At 39.1% G+C, this 27,591-nt stretch overlaps 2 protein-coding genes across 7 annotated transcripts in view; one reads left to right on the top strand and one right to left on the bottom strand.

Moving 5' to 3' along the window:
* TCEANC2 (transcription elongation factor A N-terminal and central domain containing 2) overlaps positions 1-20,039 on the bottom strand; it is a 43,215-nt gene extending 23,176 nt beyond the window's left edge. The window contains exons 1-3 of one of the 3 annotated variants that reach the window (XM_032621616.1): positions 14,964-20,039; positions 13,375-13,518; positions 453-594 (exon numbers count right to left, since the gene is read on the bottom strand). In XM_032621616.1, the coding sequence (XP_032477507.1) occupies positions 453-594; positions 13,375-13,476 (244 nt within the window). In that variant the 5' untranslated portion in view covers positions 13,477-13,518; positions 14,964-20,039. The other 2 variants (XM_032621606.1, XM_032621625.1) reach the window with 2 other exon arrangements.
* The window catches only part of TMEM59 (transmembrane protein 59), a 32,880-nt gene continuing 19,850 nt past the window's right edge, over positions 14,562-27,591 (top strand). The window contains exons 1-6 of one of the 4 annotated variants that reach the window (XR_004348303.1): positions 14,562-14,899; positions 20,047-20,152; positions 21,653-21,747; positions 21,978-24,491; positions 26,078-26,159; positions 27,024-27,108. Coding sequence is in view for 2 of the 4 variants with exons in the window: in XM_032621573.1 (XP_032477464.1) it covers positions 14,708-14,899; positions 20,047-20,152; positions 21,653-21,747; positions 24,339-24,491; positions 26,078-26,159; positions 27,024-27,108 (713 nt within the window). In the remaining 2 variants the exon portion in view is untranslated. The remainder of the gene's footprint in view (positions 14,900-20,046; positions 20,153-21,652; positions 21,748-21,977; positions 24,492-26,077; positions 26,160-27,023; positions 27,109-27,591) is intronic. The other 3 variants (XM_032621583.1, XM_032621573.1, XR_004348302.1) reach the window with 3 other exon arrangements.

Below are 27,591 nucleotides of genomic sequence, written 5' to 3'. Positions count from 1 at the left end.
ATTTTACTACTCCCATTTGTCTACCTGCTTGTTTCTCCACCAAACCCTAAGTTCCTTGAGGTCACAAATCATGTCTTCTTCATTTTTGCACACCCAAGCATCAAGCACACTCAAAACGTTATCCACAGATCATGCTAGTTACAAGTTCATGCAGTAAGTACAGAAACTGAAGCAAGCATTTAAAACTTTGACAAAGTACTTCTACATTTGTTGAGTATAATTTTTTTAAAAAGTAGGGCTTACATTTTGTATATTTTAATTTCATTTTTCTGGTAATTTTTATTATATTTTAAGAGTATTAGTCTGCAACCAATGGAGAATTTTTTAAACAATGATCTCTTACCACAGATAGTTTGAGAAGCACTGATATGATAGATAATGTCTGAGGGAGGGAGGAAAGGAGAAAGAAGGAGATAAAATATAAGCACTTATAAAATTCGGAAGGAACATACCTATCCTTGTTGATTTTAACACTTCCTTGGAGGGTATTTTCTTCTTTAATTCTCGTAAGGCTTCAACTAGATTCTCTTTGGTTTGATCAGGAAGCTCCAACATAGTTTTCCATCTTTTTATGTCTTCTATAACCACAACTCTCTGAGAAAAAGAAAAGTCATTTGGAAAATGGAACATTTTCATTAGAAAGACATCTGCCTTCACCTGAGCTAATGGGGCTCCTATTGACATATGAATTATTGATTATGACCTGAACCAAAGCACAATATATGTGATGGCCCCAAATGATGGGTAATTGCTTAAAAGCAGCTCCTGCTTACTGCAAATCAGGAAGAGGGTTACATCTATTAGGAAAAGTGCAAGTTTTAATCTTACCATGTCAGACACCACTGGGCACTTAGCACTGAGAGGCAGTAAGGAGGGGAAGAAAAGAAAAACGATGCTGAGGTGAATCAACCTTATAGCTCACTTAAGTATCTTAATTCATAGGCAAGGACAGAGAGCAGAGAAGTCATAAAGACATATTTATTTCAACAATAAAAAGCACACTTCAACAGCTCCCTACTTCCTAGATGGTAAAACTCAAACCCTCTCGTTTGAAGAATTTTTTAAAACTTTAAACAAATAAAAAGGTAGAGAATAACTCACTATTTATAATGAAAAAAGTTAACATTTTGCCATTACACATAAAATAATAAAACACTGTAAAGTTCAAGTCTCCTTACACCCTTCGCCCTTCATTCCCTTCCTTCCGTTTCTAGAAGAAACCACTATCTTAAAGTTGACACGAATCTTTCCATTAAGTGTAAAATATTAACAATTAAGGAATCTGGGTGAAAGGGATGAGGAAGGTCTTTGTACTGTGTTGCAACTTTTCTGTAGTTTTGAAATTATTTCAACTAAGAATTTTTTTTAAGTAAACTGGGAGACAAAAAAATAAAGTCGCTTTTATAATTGCACAAAAAAAATTTTTTTTCTTGCTTTTATCAACATTACCCTGGGGAGGTAGGCCCGGGTAGGGACTGGGAAGGGGCACAGGGGCCTCTGATAAATGTCCTGTTTCTCGATCTGGATACTGGTGACACAGGTGTGTTCTCTCTGTGAAAATCTGTTAAGACGTACATATTTGTCTACTTTTCTACATGCATGTGATAGTTCAATAAAAAGCAACCCAAAAAGTCTCAACTCCCTCCCTGGCTGGGGTCTAGCCTAGCTGCCCGTGGTGGGAGAAGGGGATGTCTGGGGACTTCTCTACTTCCCCACCTCTGCTTCTCCTCCTCCCCCATCTGCTTGTTTGCTTTGGTCTTTGGCCCTTCCAGGTTTGAAACTGGGAAAAAAAGAAGCAGTAAGGGAAAGCAAAAGCCTTATTTTTGGTTGTGATGCTACGCTCATCAGGTTTCAGTGCTCTCTAGACTTGGCAGATATTCATGAGATGTTTTTGTGGTTCCGTGGAGAGCTCCCATGGTTGAGATCTCACCTGCAGTTCCCACAACACTAGCAAGGCCTCTTCCAGCCAGCTGCTTAGAGGTCCACCCTAAGTCTCCAGTTTCTGGCAACTGCTTCACCCACTCTCTCTGTAGGGGTCCCACTGCCCTTCCAAGGATCCTTGTGAACTGAGCTCCTTTAATTCAACTCCAGGCCAGTTAGCACCACTACGCCCACATCTTTGCCCTGAAAAACTCTGTGCATAACAGCTTTCCCACAGCAGCCACTTCTCCTTCTTGTGGCATCAGTTGCCACCCTGTTTTTAGACTTTCCCAGGCACAGGTCTGGTCTCTGTGTCCACCAACTCCAGGAACTGAGGTCACGTTCTCCAAGTGAAAATACCATAGCCCTCCCACTTTATCCAAAGGAATTCTATCTCCTCTCTTTCTTTACCTTCAACATTCTTTTTTTTTTTTTACCTTCAACTTTCTTTATTGCCTAAGGTAGGTGATAGGTTCAGGATTCCAAAACTGGTCTTCATTATCTGGCTTCACAAGTTCTGTATAGATGGTCTAGAATAACATTTGGGAACACCATTTTATAGCTATTCCTTTGTTCTCAGCCTTTAGGAGCCCTAGCCAAAATTGATACAGAGCCCTTTTTTATGATCCGTTACAATATAAAATAGTTTCAGTGTTAAATGGTATGACAAATAAATCGATGAAGCCAGGTAAGGGATGTTTTCAGTAGGAAGAAGGTGTAAATATAGTATTCTGCAGCTTGCTTTTTTCACTCAGTATAATTTCTTGATTTATCCATACTGATACGTATAAACCCAGTTGATCTGTTTTAATAGTATTGAATATTATTCCATTATTTTTATATACAATGTCTTAGAATTTTAAAATCTAGTCCCCTAATGGATATTTAGGGACTTTTTCCCCCCTCACATTTTCCCTATTATAAACATTGCTTCAATGAACTCCTGCCTATTATACATTCATATGTCTTCCATCCTTTACTTTCAACTTTTTTCTGGGTCATTATGCTTTAATAGCCTATGGCTGCTTTATTTTGCTCCTCCTCCCCTATCCAATCTGAGAGTTTCTATCTTTTAATAGGCATGTTTAATCCATTTGCATTTATTATGATTACTGATACACTGGACATACTTTCTCTTTGCTTTTTTCTTCTTTTCTTATCTTTTATTTAACAGCCTGAGTTTTCTTTAATCTTGTTTTTTCTTTTATGGTTTGGAAGTTATACATTCTATTTCTATCATTTTAGTGTTTGCCCTTACAATTTTTAAGATACTCAATGAAATCTATACCAGTATCCTCCTCACAAGTCTCTACCTTCTGAAACGCTTATTAGAAATATACATGGTCTCTGCCTGTCCTTCAAGTCTCTTGTCATATTTCTATTTCTGTGGGATGCATTCTAAGTGATTTCCTCAGATCTAGCTTTCAATTCAGCATTTCTCTCCGTAGCTATGACTTACCTACTTTTAACCTGTTCAATGTGTTTCTTTGTCAACAAATATGCTTTTTCATTGGATAAATTCTGTTTTTTCCTCTAAATCTACCTGTTTTCTTTTCATACTATCCTATTCTTATCATTTCTATTACTTTCATTATCCTGTGAACATTTTAAACATATTTAAGGTCTTTTCAACTGTTATCTCTGCTTCCTGGAGTAGAAATTCTATTATTTACATCTGCCTGCTCATCCTCCCTCCTGGTAATTTATTTTATTGTAGAGTTTTGTAATTTTTGACCATGAATTCATCTTTAATGGAGACTGTTTTCCACAGGAGTCCTGTGTACTCTAGGTTGTGAAGTGTCTTAACAGGGAAATCTCACCTTTGCCTTTGCCAAGGCCTTTGGATTTCCCTGGTTCTGGGCCAGTTTTCATGTTAATTTTTCAGCTTTGCAGATAGCACGAAGTTAAAAATATATATACACACATAGTAATAAGTGTGAGGTTCTAATTTATTATGGTCAACTCTTTTTGAACTCAAACCCTGAGATGATACAATCTTCACGCTGATTCCTTGGACTGGTGGATGGAATTTTTCTAGTTCACTTTTCAAAAGCATAGTAGCCCTGTGTTGACTCCCAGCTTCATGTGGCCTGAAGCCTTATCTGCTGTCCCCATACTGGCCCTAAAACCCCAGCCCCTAAACTCTGTACCTGGTTTGCACGGAACTATATACAAGCATACCCTGTTTTATTGCACTTCACTTTATTGTACTTTGCAGATACTGCATTTTTTTTTTTAACAAATTGAAGGTTTGTGGCAACCCTGCAACGAGCAAGTCTACAGATGCTGTTTTTCCAACAGCATTTGCTCACTTTGTGTCTCTGTGTCACATTTTGGTAATTCCTGCAACATTTCAAACTTTTTCCATTATTATTATATTTGTTATGATCTGTGATCAGTGACCTTTGATGTTACTATTGTAATTGTTTTGGGGTGCCACAAACCATGCCCATACAAGACAGCAAACTTAACTGATAAATATTCTGACTGTTACACCAACCAGCCATTTCCCCATCTCTCTCCCTCTCCTTGGGCCTCCTTGTTCCCTGAGACACAACAATATTGAAATTAAGTCAATTAATAGCCCTACAATGGCCTCTAAATGTTTAAGTGAAAGGAAGAGAAACACGTCTCTCACTTTAAATCAAAAGCTAGAAATGATTAAGCTTAGTGAGGAAGGCATGTTGAAAGCCGAGACAGGCCAAAAGCTAGGCATCTTGCGTCAAATAGTTAGCCAAGTCATAAATGCAAAGGAAAAGTTCCTGAAGGAAATTAAAAGTGCTACTCCAGTGAACACACAAATGATAAGAAAGCAAAACAGGCTTATTGCTTATATGAGAATGTTTTAGTGGTCTGCACAGACCAAACTAACTACATTCCCGGGGAGGGGGGGTGATGGTGTGATGAATTGGGAGATTGGGATTGACATATATACACTAATATGTATAAAATGGATAACTAATAAGAACCTGCTGTATAAAAAGATAAATAAAATAAAATTCAAAAAAAATAAAGAAGTATAATTGTTATGTTAAGAGAGGAGAGAAATCAGAATCATAAAAAAAACAAAAAAACTAACTACAACATTCCCTTAAGCCAAAGCCTAATCTAGAGCAAGGCCCTAACTCTCTTCAATTCTATGAAGGCTGAGAGAGGTGAGGAAACTGCAGAAGAAAAGTTTAAAGCTAGCAGAGGTTGGTTCATAAGGTTTACGGGAAGAAGCCGTCTCTATAACATACAAGTACAAGGAAGCAGCAAGTGCCTAAGTAAAAGCTGTAGCAAGTAATCCAGTAGATCCATCTAAGATAATCAGTGAAGGTGGCTACACTAAACAACAGATTTTCAATGTAGACAAAACAGCCTCATACTGGAAGATGATGACATCTCGGACTTCAATGCCTGGCTTCAAAGCTTCAAAGGACTGGCTGACGATTTTGTTAGGAGCTAATGCAGCTGGTAACTTGAAGTACAAGCCAATGCTCATTTGCCATTTTGAAAATCCTAGGGCCCTTAATAATTATGCGAAATCTACTCTGCCTGGGCTCTATAAATGTAACAACAAAGCCTAGATGACAGCAAATTTGTTTACAACATGATTTACTGAATATTTTAAGCCCTCTGTCGAGACCTATTACTCCAAAAAAAGATTCCTTTAGAAATATCACTGCTCATTGACAATACACCTGGTACTCAAGAGCTCTGATGGAGATGTACAACGAGATTAATGTTGTTTTCATGCCTGTTAACACAACATCCATTCTGCTGCAAGGAGTAATTTTGACTCTCAAGTCCTAGAAATACATTTCTAGGATACATGCATCTAGAAATAGATTAGAAATACATTTTGCAAGGCTATAGCTGCCATAGATAGTTGGGTCCTCTGATGGAAAAGTAAATTGAAAATCTTCTGGAAAGAATTCACCGTTCTAGATGCAATTAAGAACATTCATGATTCACAAGAAGTCAAAATATCAACATTAACTGGAGTTTGTAAGAAGCTGATTCCAAACCTCATGGATGACTTTGAGGGGTTCTAGACTTCAGTGGAGGAATTAACAGTAGATGTGGTGGAAAGTGCAAGAGAACTAGAATTAGCAGTGGAGCCTAAGGATATGACTGAATTGCTGCAATCTCATGATTAAACTTTAATAGATAACGAGTTACTTCTTATGGATGAGCAGAGAAAGAGGTTTCTTGAGATGGAATCTACTGCTGGTGAAGATGCTGTGAAGATTGTTGAAATGACAATGAAGGATTACATAAACTTAGTTGATAAAGCAGCAGCAGGGTTTGGTAGGATTGACTTCAATTTTGAAAGAAGTTCTACTGTGAGTAAAATGCTATCAAACAGCACTGCACGCTACAGAGAAATCATTCATGAAAGGAAGGTCAATTGATGCGGCAAACTTCATTGTCGTATTTTAAGAAAATGTCACAGCCACCCCTACCTTCAGCAACCACCACCCTCATTAGTCAGCAGCCATCAACATCGAGGCAAAACCTCCACCAGCAAAAAGATTCCAACTCGCTGAAGGCTCAGATGATGGTTAGCATTATTTAGCAATAATTATCCAGCAATTTTTAAATTAAGGTGTGTACATTTTTTTAGACATAATGCTATTGTACACTTAACAGATTACAGTATAGTGGAAACGTAGCTTTTATATACATTGGGAACCAAAAAAAAATCGCATAATTGCAGTGGTCTAGAACGGAACCCGCAATTTCTCCAAGGTATGCCTGTTATCTCCAGCTCTGGGTTTGGATTTCCTCTTTCTTCCTGGCACCTGAGTGTTTCTCTTTCTTCTTTTCAAGCTCAGTTCTGTATTGGAGACTTTTTTTTTTTTCGTTTTTGGCCACGCCATGCGGCATGCAGGATCTTAGTTCCCCGACCAGGGATGGAACCCACGCCCTCTGTAGTGGAAGAGCAGACTCTTAACTGCTGGACTGCCAGGGAAGTCCCTGTACAGGAGACTTTTTATCGAGCATTTCTACATGGCTGGAATGAGGTTGGGGTTTTCATATCAGATCATTCCAGCATATGGAACTACAGAAGCCTAAGCTCTTTAGTATGGCATAAAAGATCTTAACAAACATGAGTTGGCTCCTGACATCCTTTTCAGCCTCACCGTTGGCTCAACATACATCAAACTATTTGAAGCTGCCTAAACAAACCACAGTATTTCACATCCTCTGCCTCGGATGCTCTTTCTCTGCCTGAACCACATGATAACACCCACTTATTTTGAAAGACTCTTCAAGAATCACCTCCTGTATGAAGCCTTGCTTGCCTCTCTCCAACCGCATCTGACCAAACTCCCTTTTGAGTTTGTAATCTGCACAGCCTTCAATTGCCCCATCTGTACTTTCTGCAAATAGTTATCTACAAGGCTGTCTTCTCCATTAGACTATGAACAACTTGAGGGCCAGAACAATTTCTTACTTGTCTCTCTATCCCCAGTGTGCAGTAGATGTAATTGAACAAAGTTATATCTACCCTCAAGGACTAAGTACAGTACAGTCTTCAGATCTGACATATTAGGGCAAAAATAGAAAAATATAGCAGCCCGTTCCAGAGAATTCCACACACATACAAAGAATGTTTCCCTATTTTTGTCCACATATGGGGCCCCAAACGGATACTGCAAGTTCTTATCTGAATTATTTAGAGGAAAAAGGGAAGTGGAAATAAAATATGAATGGGGAAGCTATAATGAGTAGTGGAATGGTTACTGCCAGAAAGAAAAGGTGCTCTCCAAAATACCATCTGGTCTTACAGTTGTGGATAGCTGGAATATCAGGTTTGGTAAAACCAATTAAGGAAAATGCTTCGCTCATATGCAATAAAACGGGCACCATTCCACTGGTGGGGGCAGGGGACAACATATTGGCTAGTCAATCCTACAAAGGGAATATAAAGATTTATAAAGCATTCTTAAGTGCAGAACCTAAAATAATTAGCATCTTTTCAGAATCTTTGCATTTAAAAAAATCTCCTATTGCAACCAACAGAAGAAATCACTTTCCCTTAGGGAGAAAGAAGAGATTAACCAAATTAACCTTTACTATTCAAATGTACACCACATGAGCTTATTGAGTGTCACTTTTATTGAATGTGATAAGGCTATGGCAAAATTACTTGTAATATGCTGATAACAGAAGTACAATGGTCCTAATATTCCAAGATTTTTATACCTCCTCTGCTGGCATTCAGAAACCTCCACTTTTTTTTAGTTCACAGACTGTGGAACCAGATTTTCTAGTTCAAATCCCAGTTCTGCCACTGAAAGCTTCATAACTTTGGACAAGCTACTTAATCTCTCTGTGCCTTAGATTCTTCATCTGTAAAATATAAATGATAAAACCATCCATTTCACAGAACTATTATTAGAATTTAAAGAGTTAATATATGTAAAGCACTTAGCACAATGCCTGGCCCACAGAAATGGGCTCAATAAATGTAAGCAGGAATCATTATTACTATCATCATCATTCTCATCTCTAGTTTTACTACACAGCCTCTTTTTTTCCATACAAGAAAAGAGGGAACTACTTATTAGCTTTTATTGTGTGCCAGGCACAATGCTTAGCCCTTTCAATATGCATTTATTTATTTAGCCCTCATAACAACCCTGCAGGTTAAATATTATTTCTGATGTTACTGATGAGGAAATTGAGGCTTGAATATTCAGCAGATTCTTGTCATTAAAACATGACAGTGGGGCTTCCCTGGTGGCGCAGTGGTTGAGAGTCCGCCTGCCGATGCAGGGGACACGGGTTCGTGCCCCGGTCTGGGAGGATCCCACATGCCGCGGAGCGGCTGGGCCCGTGAGCCATGGCCGCTGAGCCTGCGCGTCCGGAGCCTGTCCTCCGCAACGGGAGAGGCCACAACAGGGAGAGGCCCGCGTAACGCATAAAAAAAAAAAAAAAAAAAAAAAAACATGATAGTGGTGTGTGGGAATAGTCACTTGGCAGAACGTGGACCTAGTTAACTCTCTAGAATTCATATTTAACTCAACTTGTTTTTAATTTGCCACTGTATACACAGGAAAGTAAGCATGTGTGCATGCATAAGCGAAAGAGAACAGCAAGTACCACTTACTGAATGGTTGTATGTTGCTACTTCCCTCTACCTAGCCAAATCTTTCCATCTCTTTAAGGTGCTCTGACCACTAAAACAGATGCTGAGCTCTTTTCTCTCTTAACTCTTTTTTTTGTCTGCGTTGGGTGCTTGTTGCTGCATGTGGGCTTTCTCTAGTTGCAGCAAGTGGGGGCTACTCTTTATCGCGGTACGCAGGCTTCTCATTGTGGTGGCTTCTCTTGTTGCGGAGCACGGGCTCTAGGCACGCAGGCTTCAGCGGTTGCAGCACACAGGCTCGGTAGTTGTGGCTCGCGGGCCCTAGAGCGTGCGGGCTTCAGTAGTTGTGGTGCACAGGCTTAGTTGCTCCGTGGCATGTGGGATCTTCCCGGACCAGGGCTCGAACCCATGTCCCCTGTATTGGCAGGTGGGTTCTTTTTCTTTTTAAGGCTCATACTTTTATCTTAAATTTTTCTTATGTTCCCTAAAGTACCTAGCATAGTACTGAGCATAAAGTTGTTTCACAGTAACATTTGTGGAGTAGCTTACTATCCAGACCCAGCAAGGGCATCCCCAAATAATGATTATTGTTTATTCAATAAATTTTTACATACAATGTAGCAGGCACTGTGTTAGGTCTTAAAGCAGAATCAGAACATAAGAGACTGCAGTCCCAGTCCTAACAGTTCATAACAGATTGGGGAAACTACAGGTAATCAGATAATTACAATACAGTAAGGTAAGCGCTACAACAGTTATTTTAACCAAGTGCCAAGAGAGTCTCAAAGAGGGAAAGATTAATTCCCCACAAAGGACCCAGGAAGCATTTCATCATTCACTTATTTAACAAATATTTATTGACCACTTAGTATGTGCCAAGCACTGTGACAGGTCCAAGGGTGGAGAGGTAAATGAAATGCCCAAGGTCCCTGTACTCATGAAACAATCTAAGATTCACTTGAGCGGGATGACAAATGGGTAGGAATTCATTCTGTAAAAGATGCAGGAAAGGGGACCAACATCAAGTCAAAACCCTGGAGACATGAAAGAGAATAGCTTAGATAGAGAAGAGCAGGAAATGGGGTGTGGCTGGAATGCATTCCCATGAACGGGGAGCTATGTGAGATGAGGTGAGATGGCACCTCAGACAGAACAGAATAGAAAGGGTCTCATATGCCATGCCAAGGCTTTTAGAGTTTAATTCACTCGGTCATTCAGCATGCCGCAGGGTGCAGCCAAAAACAAAAACCAAAAAACTAACCATTTCGTCATTCAGAAAAATGCACCATGGTCTTCTATATGCCAAGCCCCATGCCAGCTACTGGGGCCACAAAACAAATAAGACATAGTCTTTCAAGAAGCTGAGAGTGTAGCGGGACACAGTCATGTAAAGAAACACTTATTATATAGCACAAGTAAGTGCGATGGTAGAAGCATGTAAAGATATAGGGATGGCTTAGAGAAGGGAGAAATTAGATTGGCTCTGTATCTGGGGGACAGAGAGTGGTTAGGAAAGACCTTATAGCAGAGGAAACTCTTGACTAGATCATGGGAACAAAGGATTTCATAAAGTAGCTGATAACAGCAAACACTTACATAGTATTTAGTATGTGCCAGGCTCTGTTCCAAGCACTTTAAATACATCGACTCACTCAAACTTCATAACTACCTTATAAAATAGATATTATTATTAATCCCATTTTAAAGATGAGGAAAGACACAGAGAGGTTAACTTGTCCAAGGTCACACAGGTAGTTTAAGTGGCAGAGCCAGGATTTTAACACAGGTAGTTTGGCTTGAGTCTGTTTTCTTAATTACTATACTATATTGCCTCCAAGACAAGAGAAAAAAGCCGTTCAAGGCAAACAGGACAGCATAAGCAAAGGTACAGAGGTATGACAGAACACAACATCTTTGGGAAATTGTGAGTGGTTGACACTGGATGGAATGTAAATAAGAAGAGCAGCAGGGCAAGCAGGTACCAGGTCACAAGAGGGCCTTGGGTACCATGTAAAGAAATGTCTTTATCAAAAGGTAATTTGAAACCACTAAGGGAAGTGGTTTCCTCAGGCAGGGAGGTGACCTGAGTAGATTTTCTTTTTTTTTTTAAAGACTTATTTCTCTGGTGTAAGTGTGGAGGCTGGAATGACAGGGGATGCCAAGGGCACAGAGACAAGTTAACAGACCATGGCACTGATCTAAATTCAAAAATATTTTTTTTTAATAAATTTACTTATTTATTTTTGGCTGAGTTGGGTCTTTGTTGCTGCACAAGGGCTTCCTCTAGTTGAGGCAAGCGGGGGCTACTCTTGGTTGCGGTGCATGGGCTGCTCATTGCTGTGGCTTCTCTTGTTGCGGAGCACAGGCTCTAGGTGTGCGGGCTTCAGTAGTTGTGGCTCGCAGGCTCTAGAGCGCAGGCTCAGTAGTTGTGGCGCACAGGCTCAGTTGCTCCGCGACATGCGGGACCTTCCCGGACCAGGGCTCGAACCCATGTCCCCTGCGTTGGCAGGCGCATTCTTAACCACTGCGCCACCAGGGAAGCCCTCAACAAGATTTTGAATTTAAAGTGGGAGACGTTAAGGGCAAAAAAGGATTTTTAGGAGACAGAATTGAAAACTAGATATAAGAGAGAAGAATTAAGGATCATTTCTAAGTTTCTAGTCCCAGTTTCTTGGTATATGGATATAAAATAAATACAGGAGAATAAAAAACAGGTTTGGAAGAAAAACTATTGCATTTAAAGAGAATGTTATTCCATATGCCTATTGTTTATTCTGATTCCATAATCTTCACTTGGCTCATTCTCATCATCACACACAGTGATTCTCAACTGGGGCCCACGTGGCGACACAAAGGGCAGAAGGGTCAGGTGAAGGTATATTAGAATCTGGGTATTTGTACGTGAGTGTACATGTAGTTCAATTACTACCATCCTCTTTTTCTTCCAGACAGTCTGACATCACAATCCTGCCCACCACCATCCCTCACTGAGAATCAATACTGTGTACAGTTATCCACGGATACCCTGACAAACAGTTGAAAACCTTGAATGTGTTCCAGGAAGTCACAAAACTGCAAAACTAGGAGAGATTTTAAAGACCATCTAGAGCTCAGTAGGTCTCAACCAAGGGGTACTTGTAAATATGTAGGGCATTTTTGGTCATCACAATGGGACATTGCTACTGACATTTACTGTCTGAGTGCCAGGGATGTTAAATTTTGTGCAACTCACAGGACAGTTCCAAATGATGAACAATTATCTTGCCCCAAAGGACAACAGTGTTCCTTTGAAGAAACACTGCTATAGGTCAAACACTACCTTTTCTAGATGAGGACAAAGTGAGATCCCAGAGAAGGAAATGACTTACTAAAGATCACACAGCTGCACAGTAGGGCCTAGAACCCAGAGCTTTTGTTTATACTCCCCTTTACTGCTTTCTAATCTGGGTCTGGTAAGCCTGTGGCACATCTAGAAGAGAAATCCAACTGAGTATATCAGTCAAGTACTCAGGAGGCCACCTTGTTATCACAGTCCTTCGTACATTTTCTCTAGCCCCAGATCTCACTCTCACCTTCAGAGAGCTAGTCTAGAGGTGCAAGTTTGGCAGTCAGCAGCATGGGAAGCCTTAAGATGAATAAGATCACCCTGGCCAAACACATAAAATGTGACAAAGCTCTGGGGAGCACAAACATTAGTAGTCTAGTTGAGAAAATAGGAAGCAATAAAGGGAACCGAAAAGAAAAAGTCAGTAATGTAGGAGGAGAGGTTCAAGAAGACAAAGGGAACTAATTACAAACGGTTTTTTGTTTGTTTTTAGTGAAGTAATAATTACCACTAATTGGGTACTTATATCCATTGATTCAGTGTTGGTTGTCTATCCTGTATCTATTCCTTGCTTCTTCCTTGCTAACAGAAATCAGACAGTTTGAGGTTGCAAAGAGTCTATTTTAACAGTCTCTCTTCCAATCTCAGCTGTCGCTGTAAAGGCCATGTGATACGGTTCTGGTCAATAGGATATGAGGGTATGGTATCATCACCCAATCTTACTGAGTTTGTACAGGGAACACAAAACCATATTTGGTACTTTAACATTCCATATAATAGACAAGAAAATTTTGCAAAAGAAGAATAACTTAGGGGGCTTATCCTACCAGCTAGCAAAACATACCACAAAGCCAAATTAATTAGAAGAGTGTAACGTAGTGCAGGAATTGATAAACAAGGTATGACGGAAACAAACCTGGAGTGGTCAGGAACACTCTGGGGAGGACGCACAGAAATAAGTAATTCATAGGTCTTCTATAGTAGAACTCCTCCCGACCTCTTGGCTATCAAGTCCTTTGCACATTTTCTCCACTCCCAGATCCCCTCTCACCTTCAGAGATTCAATCGTGGCCTGCTTGTAAATCTTTCCTCCAGGAGCTTTCTTCTGAGGACTATTCTGGATTCTGGGTGTTCGAAGGACGAATTTATCCATTGCTAGGGGACTCCAACTACCTTCACGTGTTTGCACCGTGTTCTGCTCAAGAAAGAGGGCAGGTTCTAAAACGTCATCAAAGCTTCTGTGATGTGTGTTCCCTAAAGTGACACAATTGGGTTCTACACACTCTGGAAGCATTCCTGAATTATTAGGACTCTTGGGTGAAATTCACAGAAAGATTTCCTCCTGAAAAAGAAACATCTTCCTAAAAACTGAAAACTGTATACAATGATGGGTCTACTTCCTGAATTAGGAGGTGTCTAGCTTTCAGAAGTGCACACTGTAGAGGGGCTTCCAATACTGGGCCAGGCGTTGAAACTGGTGACTTCTAAAGCCTCTTCCAACTTAGGTTGGGTTGTGGCAGGGTTAGAGTTCCCTCGGGTTCAATGAAGCTGTCTTAATTACCGCACCATAGCCACAACCCCAAGGGTTCCCCTAGTAACCAATAACCAACAACCTCCTCCAGATCTCAGCAGGGTCCTCACAGCAACCAGTCATCTCCAGGAACTACTCCGTGGTCAAAGGACCCTAACCACGACTGTCCTGCTCTGATCCCAGAGCAAAGGGAACCACCACCTTCCTCTGCCCTCAGCACTCAGGAGCCCAGGAAGGGGAAGCCTAACAACGATGTCATGTGAGATGAGACCCACCAGGAATAGCAGCCCTGTCAGCAGCTGGGCCTCTCCAGAACGCACCCTCTGAGGGCCCAAGCCTAGACCTCGGGGGTCAGAACTAAACGACGCCTCCTTCCACTGCTGCAGTTTCTCGTTAGCGGAGGCTCAGCTAGCCGGGAGAACACCAACGGCCGTCAGCGGGGTGGAGGGGGGGGTGGGTGTGAACCAAACCATATTCCCCAGAATACACCGCGAAGGGGCGGGCTCGGGCGCACCTAGGGCGGCTGTAGTTCTCCGAGACCAACTTTCCCAACCCACAGTGCGCCTCCCGCCTATGGAGAACCACATGCCCCAGCGTGCCTCGCAAAGCTAAGGAGTCGCTTCGCTCTAGTACTCGCGATGTTTGGACCCACTTCCTCTCGCCAATCTAGAAGTTCGTAGACCTAGAGGTGGGGCGAGAGGCGGCAGTTTCGGGCGGGTCAGGGCGGAGCTGAGAGGACGGCAAAGGCGGAAGCAGCGGCCCGCGGGACTGGGAAGGGGCTGGTCCCGGAAGGAGGAGGAAACCTGAAAAGAAAACAGCAACAAGCTGAGGTGCTGTGACAGAGGCAAACAAGATGGCGGCGGCGAAGGGGAGCCTTTGGGTCAGGGCCCAACTGGGGCTCTCGCCGCTGCTGCTGCTGCTGACTATGGCCCTGACCGGAGGCTTGGGCACCGCTTCGGCTGAAGCTTTTGACTCGGTCTTGGGTGATACGGCGTCTTGTCACCGGGCCTGTCAGTTGACCTACCCCTTGCACACCTACCCCAAGGTAGGGCCCGTCCAAACCGGGCTACAGCCCTTCCGTGGCCTCCCATCTCTCCGCTCTCCCGTACCTCTGTCGGCTCTGGAAGCCTGACTGTTGAATCCACCCTTCAACCGCTGTCTCCCATCTGTGTAACTCCTGTTTTCTTCCCCTAATCTTACCCGCACCGCGCTTCTGCTGTAATTACCGGAAGTTTGTGCCGCACCTACCCTGTAATAGGCTGGGGACACAAAAATAAGCAAGACACGACCCCTTTCCTCTGGGGCCTTGCGGGGCAGCAGGGGAGACGAACACTCGGAGGGGGAGGAGTATCCAGATGATTAATGCGGGGTCCTCACCTTCCAGGGACGGCGAGGGGAGGGGGGCAGTTGCAGATACGCCAGCCCACAAAATGTTAACTCTTAACCCCTGTTCCCTGAGCGCCTCTCTGGGCTGGGACCTTGCAGTCTGTTCCTGGAGTCAAACAAGTAGACAATTCCACCATAGTATGAAATACATCAAGGAGTTGGGAGACGCTTAGGAAGGGCTTTCCGCCTGTGTTGAGTAACTGTACAAGGCGCTCACACTGGGACTGGAATGGCTTAGAGAAAAAGCAGTTAGGTTGCTGCATTCAGAAAACTTACCATTCAGTGCAGCAGAAGACAGAGGGAATAAGTGGAGTGGGAAAGAAATGAGACTGCCCTTAGTAGGGGATCACAACTTATGGACAGAGTGACCCTTCCTCCCCTCCTTGTCCGCCCTCAGGTGCTGCCTTTCCTTTAATTCCATTCCACTAATCGAGTTGTTTTGCAGCTTCTAAAGAACTGTTGACTCAACATCCTAAATTGCGTGGTGACTCCCCCACCCTTCCAAATATATAATTTGAGTATATCATCCTCCCTCCCCCGCCTTTCTTTATGAGAGCTTTTGCTGGTCTTTTTGCCCTTGCTTTTCCTTCATCTTCCCTATGCTGTATGCTTAACTGTGTCGCTAGCCCTCTTTGCTCTCTCAAACTACAAAGTGACAGGTTTAGGATGTTCCTTATTGGCAAGTGCTTTCAAGCTTTTGAAATTCTGAAGTTCTAAATGCTGTCACTGCCTGTATGTTTGTTTACTGCTGGATTTTACATTGCTTGAGGATTATCAGTTTTCAAGAAAAAGTGTGGGAGAGGGGATTATCAAATTTTCAGTCAGAGACAAATATAGCAGTCAAGAGAGAGAAATGAGGAATTCTGACTTCCAGACCTTCAAATCCGTGTGTACTGCTCCTGGATACATTATTTTTTTCTCTTCTTATAAACCTCTCATAAGTAAGAGGATTGTATGAGGAAACTAATATTGATTTGTCCTGGAATTGGGCAGAGACTTATTTTGTATCTTTCTAGTGTTTGGATGTGTTGGTTGTTTTGTTTTGTTTTTTCTGAGATTTTCCTAGCAAATTTGTAGTTATTTGAATACATATGCTGCGAGAATAAACAATTCAAAAGGATAAACGTTTCTGGAACCTCTAGGTATTTTTATAATATCCACTACTTTCTAACAATTGATGTGATATCTAAGTGTTTTTTACTTATTCAGTAAAGCTCTTCTCCTCAGGAACTCTAAATCATCTGGCTCCCTGTGTGTCCTGGCCTTAAAATTGATTAACTGTCTACTCTCTGTTAGCCAGTGTGATGGGAGATTTACCTCCATTATCTCCAATTCTCACCCTGCAAAGCTGGGTTTTACAATTGAGGGAATCGAGGCTCTGAAAGATTCAGTGACTTGCCCAAGTTCACATAGCCAGGAAGTAGTGGAGTAATAGGAATTCAGTCCTAAAGCTGGCTGTATTATGCTGCCTTCTATTAATAAAGTTATATTATTACAAATATTTAATTTACTTATTTCACTGATGTCCGTCAGTCCTCCTTCAAATTATTGTGCTTTACAGTTCAGGAAAAAGCAGTGTGTGTTATAAGAAATTAGATGAATTTACAAGGTCCTGTAGCCTCTCTTGGTCTGGTATTTGTGACTGGCAGATAGAACTCTCATTTTAATGACTCTTTTTCAGAATTAATTATTTGTTGCAAGAAAGTAGGATACTTTACTTGTTTGTAAGTAGATACTTAAAATTATTATATTTTACCCTTTAACTTTCTTCAAAAGTATAATTGCTTAACTTGTCTGGGTCCAAATGCAGGAGACATAAGTCATGTTAATAACAAAGATAATTATAGAGCTAGCCTGGTCATTTTTTAACAGTGTGTGGGCTCTGGAACCATACAAACCTGGGTTCCATTCCCAGCTTCACTTTTTTTAAAATAAATTGATTGATTTTTGACTGAGTTGGGTCTTTGTTGCTGCACGTGGGCCTTCTCCAGTTGCGGCTAGTAGGGGCCACACTTCCCTGTGGTGCGCGGGCTTCTCATTGCGGTGGCTTCTCTTGTTGCGGAGCATGGGGTCTAGGCGTGCAGGCTTCCGTAGTTGTGGCAGATGGGCTTAGTTGCTCCGTGGCATGTAGGATCTTCCTGGACCAGGGCTCGAACCCGTGTCCCCTGCATTAGCAGGCAGACTCCCAAGCACTGCGCACTAGGGAAGACCCCCAGCTTCACTTTTACTATCTGTGCGTCCTTGCTGATTACTTAACTTATCATGACTTCATTTTGTCAACTATAAAAAAACAAAAACAAAAAAAACACCTCACACCTTGCAGAGCAAGTGTGAGGATTAAAGATAGTATACATGGCACTCTTAGCACAGTGCCTAACGCATGGCAATAGATAGTTATTTCCTTTGCCCAATGTCATAAAACCAGTTTGGTACATACAGTATATTAGTAATGCTGAATAAGAGGGAGAATAGTTAGCCTGACTTAGTTCAGGATAAGAATATGCATGTAAAATCTATGAATAGTAGGGTTCCTTCTTTAAGGAGGATTCATTAAGTTTCCTTCTAATTATTTAGCTGGTATTCAGTTTGGTGGGGAGCACCATTTCCTTGTGCTCTAAACTAGGGAAGGTCTATTTTATATAAACTTGCCAGTCACTTTGGATACATAGGGTATGAAATATTATCTAGAACATGAAACACTTACTTGGAATAAGGTTATGATTTTTAATAGCTACCAATTGAGTGCCTGCTCTGTGCCAGGTATCCTATGATACATTAAGTGTTAGCACCATGCCTGGCACATTATGGGTGCTCATGAAATATATTATTAATGTTATGTCTACTTACTAGTATAGCATAATATTAATGACATTGTAGATATAAGATATATAAATAAAATAATAAAGTATAAAATAAAATACTCATCATATTTCAAGATTGGCATATGAGTATTGGTCACTGTTTTACAACTAAGGAGTTGAGGCTGAGAGAGATTAATTCCCTTGCCCAAGGTTGTACAGAATAAGTGGTGAGGCTGAGCTTCTAACCAGGCCTAGTTCCTGAACCTAGGCTCTTTCACCATGCTACAGTCTCTTCTGAAAATGGTACTGGAGGGCTTATTGGATTGGTTTAACACATGAAAACATATCTGAAAATGAAATGGTATGCAGTATAGCTCATACTAATGAGCTCATGCTTCCCCTATGCAATATAAGGAAATATGTGGTGCTCCAAAGACGTAAGAGAATTCTTCCACTGTTTTACAAAGCCTGCAAAAGCTACTCAGGTATGAAATTTATTTTAATTACTAACTCTTTCAATTTCACTGTAACAATAAATGCAGCTAGAACTGAAGTCCAAAAATGCACTACCATCAAAGTTGTGTAATAAAACTTGTTTAATATTAGACTGCAGCCATCTCCTCTTAATGGATTGTTGCTGCTACATAAATTTTACTAATCCTGCTGAAAAGAAATGCATACCTTTGTATTCCATTGGTTGCTAACTGGTATATGCACATGCTGTTTCCTTCCTTATTAGGTGCCTGCCAGTTTGTACACAGTGAACTACACAGTAAGTTGAGGGGGCTCCCCCACATGTACTGGTTTGTTTCAAATACTATACATTTAACCAAAGAAAAGCCTGTTGAAGACGTTGTCATTAGTCTTATTAAGCAGTTCACATTTTCCAGAGATGAGTCTTTCCTATCTTGAGCTCTCACACATATACAATGATGCTTATAACTGTTGTTTTCTATTTTTAAAACCAGTTATTATGATTAACACTACTACCATTTATTGAGCACCTTCAATGTCCCAGGCACTGCACTAGGAATAGCTGTCTTCTGGCATTATTGAGGGGTTTGGAGATAATTTATAGATTTTATTTCCTTTTTGAGATTTAGATAGGTAAAGTAACTTGTACACACTGACCTAAAAGGTTTTATTCCAAGTCTGGCTGATTCCAGTGGCCTTTCCCATATGTCACATGTTGGCCTTGTTTGTGTTCTCAGTTCAGGTAAACCCAAGTTTAAAAAAATCCTTTCACTTAAGCATATTTTTAGATGTATACCTCACTTTATGGGGGCCTTTATGGCACTATTTGCCATGTGAAGCTAGTCGTGATACTTTTCCTGATAAGCCTGATGATTCGTATAAATATTTATGTGGCAGAAGTACACCATTGGTCCCTAAAGTACTTGTTTACTCATTTATACCTCTATTAAAGTTCTGATTATGTCACTGTTATTTTCAACTTTTCCCCCCAAAATATGACTGTGGAATATGGGAAAAGGGTGATGTTTTTAACCCACTAGGTTTGTTTCTTGGATATCACTTTTATTATTTATTTGTTAGTTTATTTATTTATTTTGGATGTCACTGTTAAAATAAGGAACTAAGGGCTTCCCTGGTGGCTCAGTGGTTGAGAGTCCGCCTGCCAGTGCAGGGGACGCGGGTTCGTGCCCCGGTCTGGGAAGATCCCACATGCCGCAGAGCAGCTGGGCCTGTGAGCCATGGACGCTGAGCCTGTGCATCCGGAGCCTGTGCTCTGCAATGGGAGAGGCCACAACAGTGAGAGGCCTGCGTACCGCAAAAAATAAAAAAATTTAAAAAATAAGGAACTAAAACTTCTTTGTATGGCAAAGGTCTTGGTATTACCTGGCTCCTATCATTTTTCTTTCAGTCATAAATCTTTTATTGGACAATTACAATAAACCCTATTAACTTTGCTTTCTTTCTGACCTATTTTCCCCCCGAAGGAAAAATGCTAGTTTTTGGTAATCCTCCCTGTTCTTGAACTCCCTAGGAAGAGGAATTGTACGCATGTCAGAGAGGTTGCAGGCTGTTTTCAATTTGTCAATTTGTGGATGATGGAATTGATTTAAATCGGACCAAATTGGAATGTGAATCTGGTAAGATGCTATGCTAATGACATCAGCAGTATATAACATTGGTGTTTTCTTTGAGTTGTGTTATGCTTTTTATGTGTTTTCCTCAGAAAATGACAGGCATACTGTTTATTCATCCAGCATACTTTAATTATTATGAAGTTAAACTTTTAGTAGATACTGCTAGAAATTTCATGGGCTTTAAATTTCATCTGTTTATTGATACAATGTTTATTTTATGCTGTGGATAGGACACCTTTGTTTAAGTAAGCATTTGGTTTAGACAAATGCAATAGTAATTACCCTTCTTATAATTCATCACTACCTTTTCAATGGATGGTATAATTTTCCTAAGCCTTTCATTCATAGGCTAGCTGACTTAGCTCCAAGTTTTTTACTGAATCAGGCCTTTGACTCAGTATTTAATAGTGTATTCTTTGTGGGTCATGCCAATAAAAGAAGTAACCAGAGTTTTGTCGTCTCTTAAACCACTATTCTTACCTTTTGCCAAAAGTGATGTGTTTAATAAAGTAAACCTGTAATCAGGACAAAAATGACATTTAGCTTTTTAAAGAACTGTAATGGAATTTTCTCCATTCATTACCTTACACTGTTTATTCAGTGTAGCAGGAGGTACCTTTCTCCCTATCACTATGCCAGTACTCACATTTAGCCTCTGTGATATCATAAACTTTTTTTATGGCTCAGTCTCCTAAATGGCCATCTTTATATGTGCATAATGCGGTTCAGTTTATTATCTAGCACCTTTGGGAAGTATATTACAAATGCATGACTGGGTGGAAAGAAAAATAAAATTGTTATAGTGGTAAAGTGTTATATCACAAGAAAGAAATGGCTCTAGTGAACTAAATGAAGAGTATATATGGTAGAGACTCATTCCAACTTTAGAATCCTGCTGTAGAACATTTTCTAAGTTCAGTTTTCTCAGAATTTAGGATGTTAGACTGATTGTTTTATTTTTCCTTGCCATGTGAATACCCTTGCTTCTCAACTAAGTGATTCAGTTCCTAACAGTAATATCATATATTTGTGTAAATTACTAAAGTATATTATTTTGTTCAACCCCATGAAATAGGTGGTGGTAGTTCAGTTTTAGATCTATAGAAATCAATAGAGAGGTTAAACAGCTCCACCTAAGTCACATACACTGCCAACAAGTGGTGAAGCCAGAATTTCAGGATGTCAGTTCAGTGTTTTTTCCACTATGCAAACCTTAGCTGTGAGGATCACCTCATATGAATGTCATCATGTAGCCAGAGCCTGAGTATGTAATTAATAGATTTATACCTGGAAGATCTGACTTGTGGGAGGCAGAAGATACGGGGTTTTATTAAAAGAATACATTTGCTACTGTTACCAAATGTGGAAATTCATATTGATGAAATACTTTTTAAGTATAATAAATTTCTTTATAAAATTTCTTTATAAGATGCCAATGTTCTCTCCCTTTTCTTTCTCTCCTTCTCTTTTTTTCCTTGTAATTTGACTGTTTTTCTCTTCCAGCATGTACAGAAGCATATTCCCAATCTGATGAGCAATATGCTTGTCACCTTGGTTGCCAGAATCAGCTGCCATTCGCTGAATTGAGACAAGAACAAGTACGAAACAATTCTGCCTTTCAGAAACGCCTGCTTAGATCGCACTTTGTATTGAAATGTATATTGCCCACATGATCATATTTTAGTGTTATATTTTATAATTAGTCTTCAACAAACAAATTATATGTTTGCAAATAGAAAAGTCAATTGATTAATTACTTTTGTATAATGCTTTACTGTTAAGATGTATGTTCACACCTATAATCTCATTTTGGTTTTTTTTTTTCTAGGTCCAGTGACAGTATTATCCCCATTTTGCATATGAAAAAACTGAGGCTCAGAAAAATTGAGAGTTCCTTTTTTTCATCCCATCTGCTATTGCCTTAACTCAAATCATCATTATTTCTCATCTGTATTACTAAATTAACTTCCGATCTATTTTCCCACTTCAGCCCCCTCTAGTCCATCCTTTAGTCTGTGTCCAGATATTTATTTTCTGTGTCCAGATATTTATTTTCTAAATGGGAATCTCGTCATGTCATTCTCCTATCTTATATACTTCAGTAGCTCCCCATTACATACAGGTTTAAGTCCAAACCACTTATCACAGCCTGGCTCCTGATTACCTCTTCTATATCATCTCTTATAATTCCCCACCCCTCATACTCTGTCCAAACATACTGGGAAAAGTTTTTTAATTTTATTAACTCTGGCATAAGAAGTACAGCCACATGGTACAAAACTCAAAAGGTTAAAAAAAAAAAGTTGACCCATATTACTACTGCACTACATGATCTGCAGTTGGTTGAATTCTCAGATGCAGAATGGCGGATATGGGGAGCCAACAATAATCTGTGTATATACACAGATTTCGGCACCCCTAACCCCTGCATTGTTCCAGGATCAGCTGTATAGTGAAAAGTCTCCTACTCCTGTATCTCTTAGCCACTCCATTTTGCTCCATTAATGTAGCCAGGGTTACCAGTGCAGAGGTAATTTATATATATACAAGAATACATGTATTCTTTCTTTTCTAAAATATAAGTAATAAATAAAGAATGTCTACTCGCTTTTTTTCACTGCATACATGTTTCATTGTATGGATGTATCATTTAAGTGGTCCCTTATTTGTGGACATGTAGGTTGTTTCTAATTTTTTTAATTTATAAATGATGTTGCATATTTTTCACATTTATATCTATAATAAAATCACAGGAGTAGAATTGCTGAGTTAAGAGGTATATGCATTTTTAATTTTGAGAAATAGAGCAAAATTGCCCTCCATGGAATTTGTATCAGATTTTAAAATTGACATATAATTCATTCTATAAAATTCACCCTTCTAAAGTATTCGGTGCAGTAGTTTTTAGTATATTCACAAACTGTGCAACCATCATTACTACCTAATTCCAGAACATTTTCATCATCAATAAAAGAAATCTCATACCCATTAGCAGTCACTCTCCTTTCCTCCTCCTCCCAGTCCTTGGCAATGTACAACTTTTATTACAGTTTTAATTTGTGTTTCTCTTATGAGTAACTTTAAAAATAATTTCTAATTTTTTAAGACCCATATTTATTTCCTTTTCTCTTAATTATGTACATACTGAACAGTCCTTAATGTTTGTAATATGACATTATTCCCTGCCTCTGTCCCTTCTACTCCCCATCTGCTCAGTGAATCCTCTTGATTCAGAGCAGGTGTCATGTCCTTTGCGAAGCCTTCTTAACCACCTCTGACCCCAGTTTGGGTTATGTGCCTTTCCCCATACACATGTTTCACCCTGTGTTTCACCTCTGTCCTATACAGATTAAACACAGATATACAGTGATAAATAAACACACATGGTTTAAAAATCTTAAAATTTATAATCTTAACGAATGCTTGTTTAGTGAACTAATCAATGAATGATTTCACAGCTATTAAGTGGGAAAATTGGATCATGAATACAGATCTTCTGATTCTAAAAACTCTTCTCTCTTAATACCCCATACTGCCTCTCTTTTGGAATATAGCAGAACCAAAGCTATCCCTAGAGTTCAGCAAGTTGTATCCCACACTTGTGCTCTAGAGGGGCCCACTGCTCCTAAATAAGTCAAGAAGTCAGAATTGGAGGGGAGGTGATACCAATTAATGTAAAAATCTCATCAGTAGCTTACTGTATGTAGTCAACCCATAAATACTTCCCTCACTCTGCCCTGTTATCAGATACCTTACATTTTATGCATATATTCTTTTTTTTTTCCATTGGTGTTCATTATAGCATGGTTTATTTTACATGAAAGCATTAAAGATGAGAATAGTATGATTTGTCCCTTCCCCTTCTACCTCTTGAGGACTTGCTAATCCTTATTTAATCAAATCTTAAGATTCTCCACATTTTTGGACCTAATTCAAAAGCCTGTTATTTTGATAGAGGTGACAGGTAGCTTAAAGTGTGTTTGGTCGCAAATTAAAGGATCCTGTGATTTTAAGCTTCTCATAGTTAATTTGCATAGGTAATGAAGAGTTTACTCTAATGTTGATGACTGTGGTAGAATCACTTAATGGTTTATATTCTGTCCCAATAAGGATTTGATTATGTTGCTCTCTTGAATATACATATATAAAAAAATAATATATTTCTCATGGTTTAATTTTTTTTTTTAAGCTCATGTCCCTGATGCCAAAAATGCATCTACTCTTCCCTCTAACTCTGGTAAGGTCATTCTGGAGTGATATGATGGACTCTGCACAGAGCTTCATAACCTCTTCGTGGACTTTTTATCTTCAAGCTGATGATGGAAAAATAGTTATATTCCAGGTGATGACTGTGCTTCATAGATTCATTTAAATACCAACAGTAGTAATGTATGTGTCTTAAATGAATGTCTTAGTATAGAGCCATGTACTTAGTCCCTTACAAATATTTATCATCAAATAATAATTACTTCCTAACCTACATTAAAACATTGGGCATCAGGACCCAATGTGACTTACCCCTCCCTCTGCCCATTGGAAACCTATTTAAAGCCTGTTGTTCTTTATCGTATAAGAACTCTGAATCTGCTAAATTTTAGAGTGGTTAAATTGATAAAAATGAAACCTCTAGATATGAAACATAAGAAAAATTAATGTAGTTTGAATATAAATAATGGTGTGTATTTATATCACATATGGATATTAGGGAAAAGCAATAGAACATAATTTTTAGTTGTTAATAGTGCTTTTTCTCATAACTCTTATAAGAGAGCTTGTTGAAGAAGCATATTGCCTTCTAGAGAGGTAACTTTTCTCCTACCTCATTATTTACCATGTGATATGATAATAATAGCTGCTGTCTTTGAAGGTTCATGTGTACTAGGCATTTACATATATTATCTCAAATCTTCAAACAACTTCATGAGGTTGTATTATCACTATTTTATTGATGAGGAAACTGTGAGTCTAACTTATTTAAGGTCACACTGCCAGTATAACAGAATTAGGCCTCAAACCTGGGTTACTTTAGCTCCAAGGCTCATATACCACCCTACCATGCTGTCTTCCTTTTAATTTGGTTGTTAAATTCCTCAAACTTACCAGCCAACAAATTATGTTGTGATGCTTTCTCTCAGGTAATAATTAAAGTAAACCCTTTAATTATTATTGCCAATTGAGTGGCTTATTATAAGGCTAGTCTGTGATTTTTAGCATTGTCCTGAGTCTTAGGTACCCTGTACTTAATTTGGTAATATGTAAAACACAGAAGGAGTTTTCTCTCTTTAAGTTCATGAATAAGTTCTGTGTCTGAAAGCTACTTAAGTTAAAGCTTAAGTTGACTCTCAGAGTGGAGTCCTCCTTCATTCCTGATTAGATGTGAGATTAGCTCTGTTCCTCTCTTTATGTCAACTTAAGTGTGACTATGATGGAGAAAATGCCACTCCAGAGAATCAGTGCTACATAGGAGATATAAAGTATGGAGCACTGAGCTATAATTTATGAATTACTCATATTTAGAGAAGAATGGAATGTTTCAGATGAGAAAGAATAGAGATAATATGTGTTTAACCAGAAATTTTGGCAGTCTGCTAAATTATTCCTGATCAACCAGAATTAGAACTCAGTTTTGCATGGTATGATACTTAATGTACTATGTTGTAATTTTTTTTTTTTTTTATGTTGTCAGGCAATTAAACTGACTAAATTCTTGATGATGCTGTAAGTCTGCTTCTTTGCAAGGCACTGGATCTAATGTTTAGCAAGTGCCATTAAAATATATTGTGGTTAACATGTTTTATTTTTTATACCATACTTCTGTTACTTTTTCTCAATTTGAATCTTTGTATAGATGATATGTTATAGAACTTCCTACTGAGAAAAGCTTAAGAAGAAGTACAAATGACTTAATTGCTTTCATTATCATTTTAGTCTAAGCCAGAGATCCAGTATGCACCACAGTTGGAGCAGGAGCCTACAAATTTGAAAGAACCGTCACTAAGCAAAATGTCCTGTAAGTTTTATTTTAAGTAGCTTGGGATTAAAAACATTAACAGTGAAATCTGGTGGTGTTAGAATTGGTTGTATGATTGTTTTTACACTAACGGAAGGTCAATAAATAATTTTTAAAACTGTGGTTCTCAAACTTTAATATGCATTAAGATCTGTAGAGTTTGTTAAAGCAATTTCTGAGCCCCACCTCCAAAGTTTCCAATTTACTAAATCTGGAATAGGACATGAGAATTTGCGTTTCTCACAAATTCCTGGATTCTGTTGCGGCTGGCCTGGGGACCACACTTTAGAATCACTATTCTAAAAACATTTAGTTTGCTTTGAAGGATGTTTTGAGTATGAACTAATGAGAGATTCTGGTATCTCCCAACAAACTAACCAAATAGTGAAACTACCCTGAAAATATGTTTTTATTCTATTTTTATTTCTATGCTAGAAGTGAATTTAAACTTATAGGAATAGAAAACATCAGGCTAAAACTGCTTACCTTTTAAAATGTGCTAGCTCATACCTTATTTTAGATACTGATTTTATTAACTTTTTAATTATTTTGGTGGGTGGATAATGACAGCACATAACACAAGGCCATCTTTAGATTTGAACAAACCAAATTCTATTATTACATTCAGAAATATAATTAAACAGAAAGCATCAATAATTTGAAAGTAAAATAGGAAATTCATAATGTTGTATAATATCCAGTTGATTTTTAATGTGCCAGAGGAACTTGCATTCATTATAAAATATGTCAGATTACATTTACAAAAGCAGCTGAATATCTGTACAGTGTATATATCTAGAAGCAGTCATTTGAGACTAGCTTTTGGAATATAGAATATCATAAACTTGTACCTTATTATTTCAGCAGATCTTCATATGAGAAGTTCACACGCACATAGGAACTATCTTGAAGATGGAGAACGTGATGGTTTTTTAAGATGTCTCTCTCTGTATGTATTCATCTTCACTTATGCATATAGGAGATAAAATCTGGCTTGTATCAGAGAGATGCAGTCCTTTTTATTATTTTAAAGTTATATTAGCTGCTCAAGAGTAGAAAACTTTTTTTTACCTTTTCCCTTTTCCCTACCAAATCCAAAGTTGTACTTTTGGATATTTTATTAGTTTGTTTAAAAGGTAATTCTCATACTACTTTAATCAAACCCGAGCGGGTAGTTTTTTTCACAGCACAAAAGCATCCTTGTTCTTATTGGGAGTCTTTGATTTATGTTACGATACGTGCTTCTTCAGCCATCTCAGTTAAGCTTTAATTTAATATTTATTGAAAAAAATTCACATATGAGTAGACCCACACAGTTCAAATCCATGTTGTTCAAGGGTCAACGGTATTTACTTAGCATTTACATTTTATTAGATATTATAAGCAATCTAGAGATGATTTAAAGTATACAGGAAGATATGCATAGGTTATA

The sequence above is a fragment of the Phocoena sinus genome, chromosome 1, assembly GCF_008692025.1.
Source record: "Phocoena sinus isolate mPhoSin1 chromosome 1, mPhoSin1.pri, whole genome shotgun sequence".
Lineage (NCBI taxonomy): Eukaryota > Metazoa > Chordata > Mammalia > Artiodactyla > Phocoenidae > Phocoena > Phocoena sinus.
This window is presented reverse-complemented; position numbering and strand designations above follow the sequence as displayed.